Raw genomic sequence first — 15,324 nt, forward strand, 5'->3', positions numbered from 1 at the left:
ATTTCAGAAATACAAAGGCATCCCTTTTCATAGAAGGAAAGAAAATTATCAAGGACAGGGACTCCCCATGGACCTAAACTGTTTTTTTCATAATGTTACTGAAGTATATGTATGAATGTAAAAATCACACACCATCTACACATGTTCCTAGCTCTCATACAAGTTTTAATTCATATTATAATTAAATATGATCAATATATAAAATCAAGAAAATTAAAAATAACTAATGAAATAATAATAGTGGGATGGACTAATACATATTTGCTGAAAATAAGTTGCTACTTTACATAGCAAGCTGGTTCTGGGTGCTTAATTGCAGGTTTTGTTTTTGTTTTTGAGGTTGTCAGGCCTGTATTAATGCCTACCATTTGATACTCACTTCCCATGCAACTTTTCTCATTCCAGCTACTGTAAAACTTTAGTGTAACACACAATTACAAAATGTAGTCTTTACTTATATCTATATCTTTTACATATTATGTACTCTTTTTATTAAATGAGAATAATATATACTTACACAATTTATTATCTTCCACTGACAAAATGACCTAAGAAATTAAAGACTTATTTGAATATTTTTCACTTGTGAATATTACACTACAAAAACAAGGTTTAGGGAGGTTTCAAGATGGCGGCCTAGAGGGTGACTGCATTTCATATTGCTCCAGGACTCAGGATTCAAAAGAGGAGATATTGAGAGACTTGGGACCAACTCAAAGCAGCCAGGTGAGTCTCTCCCGTTGGGGAGGCGTCCCGGATGGGGTGATAGTCCCGGAACGCAGGGAACTTTGTGAAGTAGAGCTACCCGGAGAGACACCCCTCCCCCCGCTGGAGCAGTGAACTCGGACAACTGGGAGCGTCGTAGAGGAGGCCGCTGAGCACAGCGCTGGGACTCAGAGCAACCACTGGGGCTCCAGGCAGATGCCCACAGGAGAGGCAAGGAGAGCTGTTTGGACTCAGAGCAACCACTCCTGAACACCGGGGACCTGCCCGGAGGAGGGGGAGGAGGAGTGTGGCCGCTTGGATTCGGAGTGAATATACCAGAGCTAAGGTGGTTGCCAGAGGAGGAGCAGCGTGGCGAGCCGTTTGGACTCAGAGTGACCATTCCTGGACACCAAGGCCTGCCCTGAGGAGTAGGAAGGGGAGGAGGAGGAGGAGCAGTGCGGCGAGGCGCTTGGACTTGGAGCGACTGTGCCAGAGCTACAGGTGGTTGCCAGAGGAGGAGCTGCATGGCGAGCCGTTTGGACTCAGAGCGACTGCTTCTGAACATCGGGGCCTGCCCTGAGGAGTAGGAGGAGGAAGAGGAGGAGTGCAGCGGGTCGTTTGGACTCGCAGTGACTGCATTAGAGCTCCAGGCAGCTGCTCAGAGGAGGCGAGTGGTGAGTTGTTTGGACTCAAAGCGACCGCTCCTGAACACCGGGAGGCTGACTGGAGGAGAAGCGCGGTGGGTCACTTGGTCTCGAGTGGCCGCACCAGAGCTCCGGGCGGCTGCCCGGAGGAGGCGTGCAGTGGGTCATGTGGATTCAGAGCGACTCAGAGCGACCGCTTCTGAACACCCGGGGGGTTACCTGGAGGAGGAGGAGGAACAGGGCGGGTCACTTGGACTCGGAGTGACTGCCCAGGGCTACGGGTGGTTGGCGGGAGGAGGAGGCACACAGTGAGTTGCTTGGACTCTAGTGACCGCACCGGAACACCGGGCGGCTGTCTGGAGGAAGAGGCGTGCGGCGGGTCTCTGGGACTCAGAGCGGTTGTATGGGGCTCCAGGTGGCTGCTCACAGGAGGGGCCGCATAGCCAGGCGATTAAGTGCAGAGCAGGGTCCCAGGACCTAGGAGGCTTCTTGGTGGAAGAGCCACACAGAGACACGCTTAGGGGCGGAGCGAAGGTTCCAGGCCTGTGGGCAGATTCTCTGAGGAGGGGCAGCCTAAGGAGATTCATCTGCGAAGGGTGAGGCTCCCAGGCCCAGGAGGTAGGGCCGGGCCCCTGGGAACTTTGCAGAGGAAGGCAGCCCAGCCCAGGCGGTAGCTGTAAATTGAGGGGAACCTCTAGGAGGGGAACTGACCAGCGAGACCTCCCCACCATGTGAGTCTTCCCTGCCGGGTGAGATTTCCCCACAAGGACGGTAAAACCAGAGACACAGGCCCAAACAGGCCTTGCCTCAGCCCGCAGCCTAGTTCCCCTTTGGATGACCATTGGTCAACAAGTGGAGGCACCTCTGCCCACTAGCAGGGAATATACCCCACCTGAAGGCCACCACCCCTAGAGAGGCAGCTTCCTTGTGGAGCACCGCATTATCAACTTCCTCCAAGACTTCAGCCTACTGAAGGCTAAGAGGGGATATATAGAAATCTTCAGGGACATTGTAAGTCGGTGGAGGAAATCTGCAATATCTCAGCGGTCCACTGATACCTGAACAATATGAGAAAACAGGGAAAAAAAATGCCGCAAACAAATCTAGATGTTACATCAATAAAACCCAGTGACAGCATGGCAGAAGAAATGACAGAAAAGGAGTTCAGAATGTACATAATTAAAATGATCAGGGAAGCAAGCGATGAGATGAAAGAGCAAATACACACACTGAATGATGAGATGAAAGAGCAAATGCAGGCATTGAATGATCGCACCAGTCGACAGTTAAAAGAGCAAATACAGGAAGCAAAAGATCATTTCAATAAAGAGTTAGAGATATTGAAAAAAAAAAAAAATCCTTGACATGAAGGAAACAATAAACCAAATTAAGAACTCCATAGAAAGCATATCCAGTAGGATAGAACACCTGGAAGACAGAACCTCACACATTGAAGACAAAATATTTAACCTTGAAAACAGAGTTGAACAGACAGAGAAGATGGTAAGAAATCATGAACAGAATCTCCAAGATCTATGGGATATCATGAAAAGGCCAAATTTAAGAATTATTGAGATTGAGGAAGGCCTAGAGAAACAAACCAAAGGAATGAACAATCTATTCAATGAAATAATATCAGAAAATTTCCCAAATCTGCAGAATGAAATGGAAAATCAAGTTCAAGAGGCTTATAGGACTCCAAATATACAAAATTACAACAGACCCACGCCAAGGCACATTATAATGAAAATACCTAACATACAAAATAAAGACAGAATTTTAAAGGCTGTGAGAGAAAAGAACCAAATTACATTCGGGGGAAACCAATACAGATATCAGCAGATTTTTCAATCCAGACCCTAAAAGCTAGAAGGGCCTGGAACAACATTTTTCAAGCCCTGAAAGAAAATGGATGCCAACCAAGAATCTTATACCCAGCAAAACTTACCTTCAAATTTGACGATGAAATAAAATCCTTCCGTGATAAACAAAAGCTAAAAGAATTTACAAAAAGAAAGCCAGCACTACAGAACATTCTCAGCAAAATATTCCATGAGGAAGAGATGAAAAACAAAGAAGCAAATCAGCAAAGGGAGGAATTATCCTAAAGGAATTGTCAAATAAAGGAGGAACCAAGTCGTGTCAAATAAATAAATAAAATTTTAAAAATGAACCAAATGACTGGGAAACCAAATCATATCTCAGTAATAACCCTGAATGTTAATGGCCAGAATTCATCAATCAAAAGACATAGACTGGAAGATTGGATTAAAAAGAAAGATCCAACAATATGTTGCCTACAAGAGACTCACCTCATAGAAAAAGATACCCATAGACTAAAGGTGAAAGGATGGGGAAAAACATACCATGCACATGGACTCAGCAAAAAAGCTGGAGTATCCATCCTCATTTCAGACAATGTGGACTGCAAGCCAAAGTTAGTCAGAAGGGATAAAGAAGGACATTTCATACTGCTTAAGGGAAGCATAAATTAGCAAGATATAACAATCGTAAACATCTATGCCCCAAACAGTGGCTCATCCATGTATGTCAAACAAATCCTTCTCAATTTCAGAAACCAAATAGACCATAACACAATAATACTAGGTGATTTTAACACACCTCTCTCACCACTGGACAGATCTTCCAAATAAAAATTGAACAAAGAAACCATAGATCTCAATAACACAATAATTTAAACTTAACGGACATTTATAGAATATACTATCCAACCAAGAGCGAATACACTTTCTTCTCAGCAGCACATGGATCCTTCTCTAAAATAGACCATATATTATGTCACAAAGCTACTGTTAGCAAATACAAGAAGATAGAGACACTACCTTGTATTCTATCAGATCATAATGGATTGAAGTTAGAAATAAATGAAAGAGTAAAAAACTATTCCAACATCTGGAGATTAAACAATATGCTATTATATGATGAATGGATAACAGAAGATATTAGGAAGGAAATTAAAAAATTCTTAGAGGTAAATGAGAACAAAGAAACATCATATCAAAATCTCTGGGACACTATGAAAGCAGTACTTAGAGGGAAATTTATTTCATGGAGCGCATTTAATAAGAGAAGTAAAACTCAACAAATAAACGACCTAACACTACAGCTCAAAGCCCTAGAAAAAGAAGAAGAGACCAGCACCAAAAGTAGTAGAAGACAGGAAATAGTTAAACTCAGAGCTGAAATCAATGAAATTGAAACAAAAGAAACAATACAAAAAATTGACAAAATGAATAGTTGGTTCTTCGAAAAAATAAACAAAATTGATAAACCTTTAGCCACACTAACAAAGAGAAGACGAGACAGAACCCAAATCACTAAAATTCGGAATGAACAAGGAAATATCACAACAGACAGGATTGAAATACAAAACATAATTAGAAGCTATTTTGAAAATCTATACTCCAACAAAACAGAAAACCTCGAAGACATCAACAGGTTTCTAGAGACATATGAATTACCTAAACTGAACGAGGAGGACATAGACAATTTAAATAGACCAATTTCAAGTACTGAAATAGAAGAAGTCATCAAAAGCCTACCAACAAAGAAAAGTCCTGGACCAGATGGGTTCTCAGCCAAGTTCTACAAAACCTTTAAAGAAGAGCTCATTCCAATACTTCTCAAAGTATTCCATAAAATAGAAGAGGAGGGAACCCTCCCAAACTCATTCTATGAAGCCAATATCACACTGATACCTAAACCAGACAGAGACACATCAAGGAAAGAAAATTTCAGACCAATATCCTTAATGAACATCGACACAAAAATTCTCAACAAAATTTTAGCAAATCGCATACAAAAACATATTAAAAAGATAGTGCACCATGATCAAGTGGGTTTCATCCCAGGGATGCAAGGTTGGTTCAACATCAGGAAATCAATAAATGTCATTCACCATATCAATAGACTTAAAGTCAAGAATCACATGATTATTTCAATAGATGCAGAAAAAGCATTCGATAAAATACAGCACCCCTTCATGCTCAAAACACTAGAAAAAATAGGGATAGTGGGAACATTCCTTAGCATTGTAAAGGCCATTTATGCTAAGCCCATGGCTAATATCATTCTAAATGGTGAAAAACTGAAAGCATTCCCCCTAAAAACTGGAACAAGACAGGGATGCCCTCTTTCACCACTTCTATTCAACATCGTTCTTGAGACTCTAGCCAGAGCAATTAGACAAACCAAAGAAATTAAAGGGATACGAATTGGAAAAGAAGAACTCAAACTATCCCTGGTTGCTGATGACATGATTATATATTTAGAGGAACCTGGAAATTCCATCAGAAAACTCTTAGAACTCATAAATGAATTCAGTAAAGTAGCAGGTTACAAGATCAATGCTCATAAATCCAATGCATTTTTATACATAAGAGATGAATCTTCAGAAAGAGAAATTAGGAAAACTACCCCATTCACAATAACCTCAAAAAAAATAAAATACTTGGGAATCAATCTCACAAAAGAGGTGAAAGACCTCTACAATGAGAACTACAGAACACTAAAGAAAGAAATTAAAGAAAACCTTAGAAGATGGAAAGATCTCCCTTGGATAGGCAGAATTAATATTGTCAAAATGGCCATACTATCTAAAGTGCTATACAGATTCAATGCAATTCCAATTAAAATCCCAATGACGTACCTTACAGAAATAGAGCAAGCAATTATGAAATTCATCTGGAAGAATAAGAAACCCAGAATAGCTAAAGCAATCCTTAGCAGGAAGAGTGAAACAGGGGGTATTGCAATACCAGATCTTCAACTCTACTACAAAGCAATAGTAACAAAAACGGCATGGTATTGGTACCAAAATAGAAAGGTAGATCAATGGTACAGAATAGAGGACATGGACACAAACCCAAATAAATACAATTTTCTCATACTAGACAAAGGTACCAAAACTATGCAATGGAGAAAAGATAGCCTCTTCAACAAATGGTGCTGGGAGAATTGGAAATCCATATGCAACAGAATGAAACTAAACCCATATCTTCACCATGCACGAAACTAAACTCAAAATGGATTAAGGACCTTGGAATCAGACCAGAGACCCTGCAGGTTATAGAAGAAAAAGTAGGTCCAGATCTTCAACATGTCGGCTTAGGACCAGACTTCCTTAATAGGACTCCCATAGCACAAGAAATAAAAGCAAGAATCAATAACTGGGATAGATTCAAACTAAAAAGCCTTCTCTCAGCAAAGGAAACTATCAGCAATGCGAAGAAAGAACCTACAGAGTGGGAGAAAATCTTTGCCACTCATACTTCAGATAGAGCACTAATCTCCAGAATCTATAAAGAACTCAAATAACTGTACACCAAGAATACAAATAATCCAATCAACAAATGGGCTAAGGAAATGAATGAATAGACACTTCACAGAAGAAGATCTACAAGCAATCAACAGATATATGAAAAAATGTTCAACATCTCTAGTAATAAGAGAAATGCAAATCAAAACCACCCTAAGATTCCATCTCACCCCAATTAGAATGGAGATTATCAAGAATACAAGCAACTACAGGTGTTGGCAAGGATGTGGCGAGAAAGGTACACTCATACATTGCTGGTGGGGCTGCAAATTAGAGCAGCCACTCTGGAAAGCTGTGTGGAGATTCCTTAGAAAACTTGGAATGGATCCACCATTTGACTGAGCTATCCCACTCCTTGGCTTATACCCAAAGGACTTAAAATCAGCATACTACAGAGATACAGCCACATCAATGTTCATAGCTGCTCAATTCACAATAGCCAGACTGTGGATCCAACCTAGATGTCCTTCAATTGATGAATGGATAAAGAAACTGTGGTGTATATATATATATATATATATATATATATATATATATATATATATATACACATACATACATACAATGGAATATTACTCAGCCATAAAGAATGATAAAATTATGGCATTTGCAGGCAAATGGATGAAATTGGAGAATATCATGCTAAGTGAGATAAGCCAATCTCAGAAAGCCAAAGGACGAATGATATCGCTAATAAGTGGATGATGACACATAATGGGGGATGGGAAGGGTTAGTGTTAGGGTAGAGTTAGGGTTAGGGAGGGGGGCAAGAATGGAGGAAGGAAGGACTATATAGAGGGAAAAGAGGGGTGGGAGGGGTGGGGGGAAGGGAAAAAATAACAGAATGAATCAAACAGCATTACTCTATGTAAATTTATGATTACACAAATGGTATGCCTTTATGCCATGTACAAACAGAAACAGCATGTATCCCATTTGTTTACAATAAAAAAAAAAACAAGGTTTAATCCTGTAACTGCTAAATTTAATATTAGCAGAGCAATTGAAGAATGAAGTAGGATGCATTTTTCCTTTACTTATTTATTTTTATTATTTTTCTTGGAGCTAGGATCTCACTGCGTTACCCAGTCTGGTCTCAAACTCCTGGATTCAACCAATCCTTCTACCCTAGCCTCCCAGGTAGCTAAGACATAGGCATGTGCCATTATGCCTGCTTAATTTTCTCACTTTTACTTTACCATGTAACAAATTGTTACTCTGTATATCTGAACTAAAAGTGGAATGCTGTCACTTAAGGTAATTGCTTAATGCAATTATTATTATAATGAACAGAAAAGCCATTGCAAAAATACTGACAAAATCATCAACTCTGTGCAACAAAATCTTGTAAAACATGCAGTCACCGTAGGAGAAAAGCTGGTTATAAAAATGACCCTTACTCATAGTACTATTGGTATTTGACCTAACCCAGAGTCTCCATGGAGAAAGACCTGTACTTAGAATTCAGTATCCAGAAGTGAATCCTAATATATAGTTTATTTTCTACAGCAGTGTCAAGATAGTTCATTAGGGAAATGAATTTGTGTGGCAGGAACTGGGGATCACATGCAAAAAAGTGAACTTACACCCTTACTCCATACCTTGCATGAAAATTAACTTAGAATTTTAAGAACTAAAACAATGAAACACTTTAAAATAGAAAGAACTCTTTAAACCCTTGAATTAAAATTTTCTTTTTGTAACACAAAATGTGTCATCTGTGAAAGAACAAATCAATAAATTGGACCTCATCAAAATTCAAAACTTGGGCAGAGGTTGTATGTGACTCAGTGATACAGCACTCACCTAGCACATGTGAGGCACTGGGTTCAATTTTCAACACCACATATAAATGAATAAAATAAAGGTCCTTTGACAACTAAAAAAGTATTTTAAAAAATTCAAAACTTGTTCTTCAAAATACATTTACAAAAATAAAAACATAACTGTTTGAAAACAGTAGCAAAACACACATTTGATAAAGGTCTTATATGTAAATATTTCAAAGAACTCACATAAACAACTGGAACCCTCGTGTATTGCTGATGGGAATGTAAAACGGAACAACCCAGTTTGTACGTTTCTTAAAGAGTTAAACATAATATTATCACATAATATTGCATATGACCCAAATCTATGTTTTTAAAGTGTCTACCCAAGACACACAGAAACATGCCTTCACAAAGATTTGAATTTGATTGGGCTGGTGAATTTACAAACAAAATGTGTTATGTCGTTATGGTGGCTCCTATTTGGCAATTTTAAAAAAATGATAGACATGTTAAAACATGTTAAAACATGGATGAACCTCAAAAACATCATGCAGTGTGTATGAAACCATACAGTAATGTTCAGCACGGCAATGTATAGGGAGAGGTAAAAATAGAGGTTGCCTAGGGTGGTGGTGGCAAACAGTCATGTGAATTTTATTAGGGTGAAGAAAGTGTTCTAAAACAGATTGATGGTGATGGTGATGGTTATACTACTAGGTAAAAATCATTGACTTGTATACATTCAGTTGGCAAATCTTATTGCGTGCAAAATATGTCAGTGTTTTTTAGAAACACTTTTTTAGAAAAGTGGGAAATAAAATTATATAGCATTGTGTTTATATTACTTTTTAATAAAACCATTGGAATATAAGGATATACTTTAGGTTTTCAGATATTCGGAACCTTAATATTCTGTTTTTAGAGATTAGATAAGAGGAAATATCAGTGAAACTCCATTTCAGACTAAAACTGGCATATGTATATATAAACTTATTTGTAATCATTTTCGTAGATTAAAGATAGAACAATCTCTTCCTTATTTTTGAAAATGGTCATATTCCTTAGTTTTCTGGCCGTTAGAAGTGGGTTTTGTTTAGTTTGTTGATAAAAATTGTACTTATATATATGGGTACCTGGTGATATTGCCATAAATGTATACATTGTATAATGTTTAAACTAGGGTAAGCAGGTGTATCTCCTCAAATATTTGTCTTTTCTTTGTGGTGAAACACCGAAGATCCAGCCAAGAGGTGTGGTAGCACACGCCTGTAATCCCAGTGGCTTGGGAGGCTAAGACAGAAGGATCTCAAGTTCAAGGCCAGCCTCAGCAACTTAGTAAGACCCTGTCACAAAATAAAAAAGTACTGTGGATGTGGTTCAGTACTTAAGTGCCCCTGGGTTTAATCCCTGTTACCAAAAGAAAGAAAACATTGAGATTCTCCCCCCCCCCCCATCGGGTATGCACACCCTTAAAACTCTAGCAACCTGGAAGACTGAGATAGGAGGATCTCCAGTTTGAGGCCAGCCTCAGCAATTTAGAGAGACCCTGTCTCATAATAAAAAGTACTGTGCATGTAGTTCAGTGGTACAGTGTCCTTGATTTCAATTCCTGGGGCACCCACCACCAAAAAAAAAAAAAAAGAAAGAAAGAAAAAATCTTTTTCCCCTAGCTTTTCTGAAAATAATAGTACCTTCTCATTATCCATAGTCATCCTAAGATAGAACAATATGCTTTTCGATTAAAATTTCATACTCATTGACTAATCATTCCTTTTCTCTCTCCCCCATACTCCAGCTTCTGTAACCACTGTTTTTTACTCTCAACTTTTATATCATTTTTTTGTTTTCTTTAGATTTCACATAAGAGTGAAATTGTGTGATATTTGTCTTTTTGTGCCTGGCTTATTGGGTGAGATCTTAACATGACCTCCAAAAGATCCTTGTCCAGTTCAGTGTTCTGAATAATAGTTCAGTAGTTTATGATCTAAAATTTAAATCTTTAACCCATTTTGAGTTGATTGTTGTATATTGTGAGAGATAGTATCTAGTTTCACTCCTCTTCACGTGGATATCCAATTTTCCCATCACCTTTTATTGAAAAGATGACCCTTTCCACAATGTGTATTCATAGCACTTTGTGGAAGATCAGTTACTCACATATAAGGAGTTTTCTAGACTCTATTCTGTTCTGTTGGTCTGTTTGCCTGTTTTTGTGCCAACACCATGCTGTTTTGATTATTGTACTTTAGTTTTGAAATCAGATAAGGTAATGCTTCCTGCTTGGTTCTTTTGATTTTTGTTTCGTTTTTTTAAATGAGGGGTTTCATGGTTCCATACAGATTTTAGATTGATTTTTCTAGTTCTTTGAAAAATGTCATTAGTATTTTGATGGGAATTTCATTGAATCTAAACATCTCTTTAGACATTCAACAATATTGATTCTTTCAGTCTATAAACATGTCTTCGTTTCTGTTTAATTTTTTTGTGTGTTTTTTTTTGTTGTTGTTGTTTGTTTGCTTGTTTTTGCAGTTCTGGGGATTGAACCCAGGGCCTTGTGCATGTGAGGCAAGCACTCTACCAACTGAGCTATATCCCCAGCCCTATTTCTGTTTAATTTTTAACTATTGTAAATGAGATTGCTTTCTAGATTTATCTATCAGATAAAGCTCGCTTCGCCGATAGAAACACTACAGATTTTTCTATGTTGCTTTTGAATCCTGCAGCTTTGCTGAGGGATTAGTCCGTGTGGGGTAGGGGGGGAGTGTTTTGGTGGGGTCTTTTGGATTTTCTATATAACATGTCATCTGCAAACAGTGACAGTTTGCTTTTCTCCTTTCCAGTTTCATTGCCGTTCATTTCTTTTTCTTGCCTGATTGCTTTGGCTAGAATTTCCAGTACTATGTTGAGTAAAATGATAGAAGTGTGGGCATCCTTATCTTGCCAGATCTTGGAGAGAAAGCTCTTAGCTTTCTTCAATTCAGGATAATGTTAGCTATGGGTCTGTTATATATATATATATATATGGCATTTATTGGGTTTATTATGTTCCTTCTGTACCTTATTTAGTCAGCATTTTTATCATGAAGACGTGCTGAAAATTTTAGCAGGTATTTTTTTCTGCATCTGTTGAGATGATCGTGTGACTTTTGGCCTTCACTCTGTTTATGTAATGGATCACCTTTATTGATTTGCAGATGTTGAACCATCTTTCATCCCTAGAATGACTCCCACTTGATGGTAACAATCTTTTTTAATGTGCTGTCAGAATTTAGTTTAATGTTTTGTTTAGGATTCTATGTTCATCATGAATATTGAACTCCAACTTTGTTTTTTGTGTTCTTATCTGGTTTTGATGTCAAGAGTAATGCTGGCCTTATAGAATGAATTTGGAAAAATACTTCATGTTGAATTTTTTGAATGTTTGGTAGAATTCAGCATTGAAGCCCTCTGATTCTAGGGTTTTCCTTGTTGGGAGACTTTGTATTATTGAGTCAATTGTTATTCATTGTTGATCTGTTCAGATTTTTTCTTTCTTCATGATTCAGTGTTGTAAGGTTCATGTATCCAGGAATTTGTTTCTTCTAGATTATTAAGTTTTGGGGCATATAGTTTATTGTGATTTAGATATGAGGTGTCCCCCAAGGGGAAGGGGAACAAAAGCAAAACTCATTTGTGAGACAATGCAAGAAAGTTTAGAGGTAAAACAGATTGGGTAGCCTTAATCCGCTGAGAGGGATTAACTGGGGAGTGACCTTAAACAGGTAGAGTATGGCTGGAAAAAAAGGTCTCCGGGCTTACCTTTTCGGTTTATGTTTTGTCCCTGGTGAGTGGAATTCTCTCTGCTTCCTGATTGCCATGTCCTGAACTGCTTTTCTCCTCCACACCTTTGTGTCATAATGTTCTGCTTCACCTCAGTCACAGAACAACAGAGTCAGCTGATAAACTTTTCTTCCTCTAAAATTATTCTCGTCAGGTCTTTTGGTCGTAGTGATGAAAACACTAACTAAAACACAGTTAGTGATAGTTTCTAATAATCCTTTGTATTTCTCCAGTGTCAGTTTTAATATTTCCTTTTTCACCTCTGATTTTATTTGAGTTTTCTGTCTTAGTCTAGAGGTTTATCAGTTCTGTTTATCTTTTTTAAAAACTAGCTTTGTGTGTCACAGCTCTTTTGTATTTTTAATGTATATTTCACTTGTCTCTGCTTTGATCTTAATTATTGTACTTTCTTTCACTAATTTCAGGAATGATTTGTTGTTGTTGTTGTTGTTGTTCCTTGTGATACAATTACAGGTTGAGATCTTTTTGCTTTTTTGATGTTAATGTTGATTGCTGTAGACTCACCTTTAACACAGCTTTTCCTATAGCAAATAGTTTTCAGTGTGCCTTGTTTCCATTTTCATTAAATTTTAAAATTTCCTTCTTGATATGTTTTTTAAGAGATAGATTGTTTAGTTTCTGTGTAATCGTATAGCTTTCAAAGTTTGATTTTTATTTCACTGATCTTGGAAAAGATGCTTGATATGAATTTTGTTCTTGATGCTTACTGGTATACGGTGACATCTGTGCATTGAAAGATTAGGTATTTATTCCAGCCTTTATAATATAGTTTTGTTTTTGCCTATTCTTCCAGAGTCTATGCAGGCTGCTTATTTTCTTTGAGCCTGTAATCAGTGCTGCTATTTCAGCACTAGAGAGTGCCCTAAGCCCAAGATTATTTAAATCTGCAGTTTATGTATTGTTCAGGACTAGGGGAGTCCTTTAAAAGAGTAGCTCATCCCCACAGTCACTGGTCTGTAGTCAAGTATCACATGATTCTACCCAGCAGTGAGCATCACTGCTAGGTTTGTCTGTGAAATGAGTTGGCACCTACTTCCCTCATCTTACCCAAGTGAATGATGACTCTGTCTGTGTTGTACTGCCTGGCGGGGACTGGAATACGGTAATCAATCCCCTAGCCAACAAACACCATAATGCTGGGTTACACCTAGAATCCACAGTCCACTAAGATCAGCACAACTCTGGGGCAGGATGTAGGCCCATATTGCTTGTGTCCTGTCTGCTGCTTTGGTGTGTACATATGGCCTGAAAGTGCTACAGCCAGCCACAGATGATGCTAGCCAGAACACAGGTACAGCCAGTTGTCTCCAGAGGGTCCCATCTGGCACCATGGCAGGTTCAGAGGCTCTGTCTGTAGAACATGAGCCATTGGGATCCACCCAGAATTGGATTTAGTTTGCCTAACATTGAGTTCCAAGGCAAAGACTGTGATTACTTTGTCCTACTTACTCCATGTTGTACTATCCAAAATTGGAGAAGGATCGGTGGAGGCCACCAGACTAATTCAGGTAAAAAGCCCACAGTCACTGGCCTGGCTGAAGGCAGAAGCTGTAGGGCTGTGTCCAGTCCTGGATTATATCTTGGTAGACCTGACACTGTGTTCTAAGTTTAAGGCATGGACCCCGTTTCGTCACATCTTCCACCCCACACCACCACCACCACCTCCACCGCCAAATAAGAGTCTTCACTCCATACAGTGTTGTTTGGAGTTGGGAGAGAAATTCCTAGGTACCTCTTTTATTCAGTGCATTTTTTTCCTTATTATTTTGCTAAAACCAGGTACTGTGATCTCTCATCTAACCTGGTTTTCTTAACTCATGTAAAGGCAGTTTCCTACCTGAGCAGCTATTCAAATGTATGTTTCTATGGGATGGTGTGTGCTGGGGGGGTCACATTTTCTGTGAAACATTTGGTGAAAAACATCAAAACCAGTTAAAATTAGCTGTTTTCCATTTCTTGATTTACTAACTTTATCTCATTTTGTTTTGTTTTAGATCACTGTGTCCACTACTATGATCTTCGTAACACTAAACAGCCAATCATGGTATTCAAAGGACACCGAAAAGCAGTCTCCTATGCAAAGTTTGTGAGTGGTGAGGAAATTGTCTCTGCGTGAGTATTACTCTCCCCCGAGGGTGAGCTTAACCCTGAGCTCTGTCATTATTTGCCAGTTTGTAAACTATAGTTGTATGTAAAGAATACCATTGGATTATATGTACTTTTTCTTAAATAATAGATTTTTATATCTTATCCATTTAAAATACATATATATTCTGATCTGTATTGCTCATTTTTATGATATTTATGAATAAAATTTTATAAATACTAGTTTTTAATGTAGCCCCATACCCAGTACTCCTAAGTTTAATGACATTCAAACTGATTAAAGTCAACTACTATGCTATTACATGTCTATTACTATAAAGTATAGTAGTAGAGTATTTTTGGTTTTAAATAAATTGTTGACTCTTACACTGATTTCATCGTGAGTTTTAAATATGTTTTAAAGAGAACTTTTCTACATTTGACTACTAATAAATATCCTTTGAAAAGGCTTCTGAACTGGAAAATAATAATATAAGCTTTCAGTTGTCTTTTTTACTTTATTTAAAGGTAGTAAGGTTTCAGTGAGATAAATAACACTCAGTTGTCAAAATATGAGAAGCTCTTCCACTAACATAGGCAATCCCATACTTTGGTTATCCATTTCATAGTTCTATAGTTCTCTTCATTCTTGTCCTAATAAATACCCATTATTAATTTTTGTTTTATATCTCAAGCTTAATGATACTTTTTTTTCTTTTTTGCTTAGTTTCTGATCTCTCTTAGGAAATTACTAATGCCAGTGCTTTATATATGATATCTCCTACCACATCTACCTTCAGTCATTGCTCTGAATAAGAACTTGGGTAATTTGAATTGAGTTACAAAATAAAGTGGGAATCAAGCTTTCCAATAAGAAGTAATGTGGGTAATTAGTTCATAAATTTTAATTAAGTGGCAGACAGAAAATATTTTTTTAGGA

At 38.1% G+C, this 15,324-nt stretch overlaps 1 protein-coding gene across 4 annotated transcripts in view; it reads left to right on the forward strand.

The window, feature by feature from the left end:
* Nucleotides 1-15,324, forward strand: part of COP1 (COP1 E3 ubiquitin ligase) — a 197,487-nt gene that overhangs the window by 148,725 nt on the left and 33,438 nt on the right. For all 4 annotated transcript variants that reach the window (XM_079106964.1, XM_079106965.1, XM_079106963.1 and 1 more), the window contains one exon: nt 14,294-14,411. In XM_079106964.1, the coding sequence (XP_078963090.1) occupies nt 14,294-14,411 (118 nt within the window). The remainder of the gene's footprint in view (nt 1-14,293; nt 14,412-15,324) is intronic.

The sequence above is a fragment of the Sciurus vulgaris genome (genome assembly GCF_902686455.1).
Source record: "Sciurus vulgaris genome assembly, chromosome: 12".
Classification (NCBI taxonomy): Eukaryota; Metazoa; Chordata; class Mammalia; order Rodentia; family Sciuridae; genus Sciurus; species Sciurus vulgaris.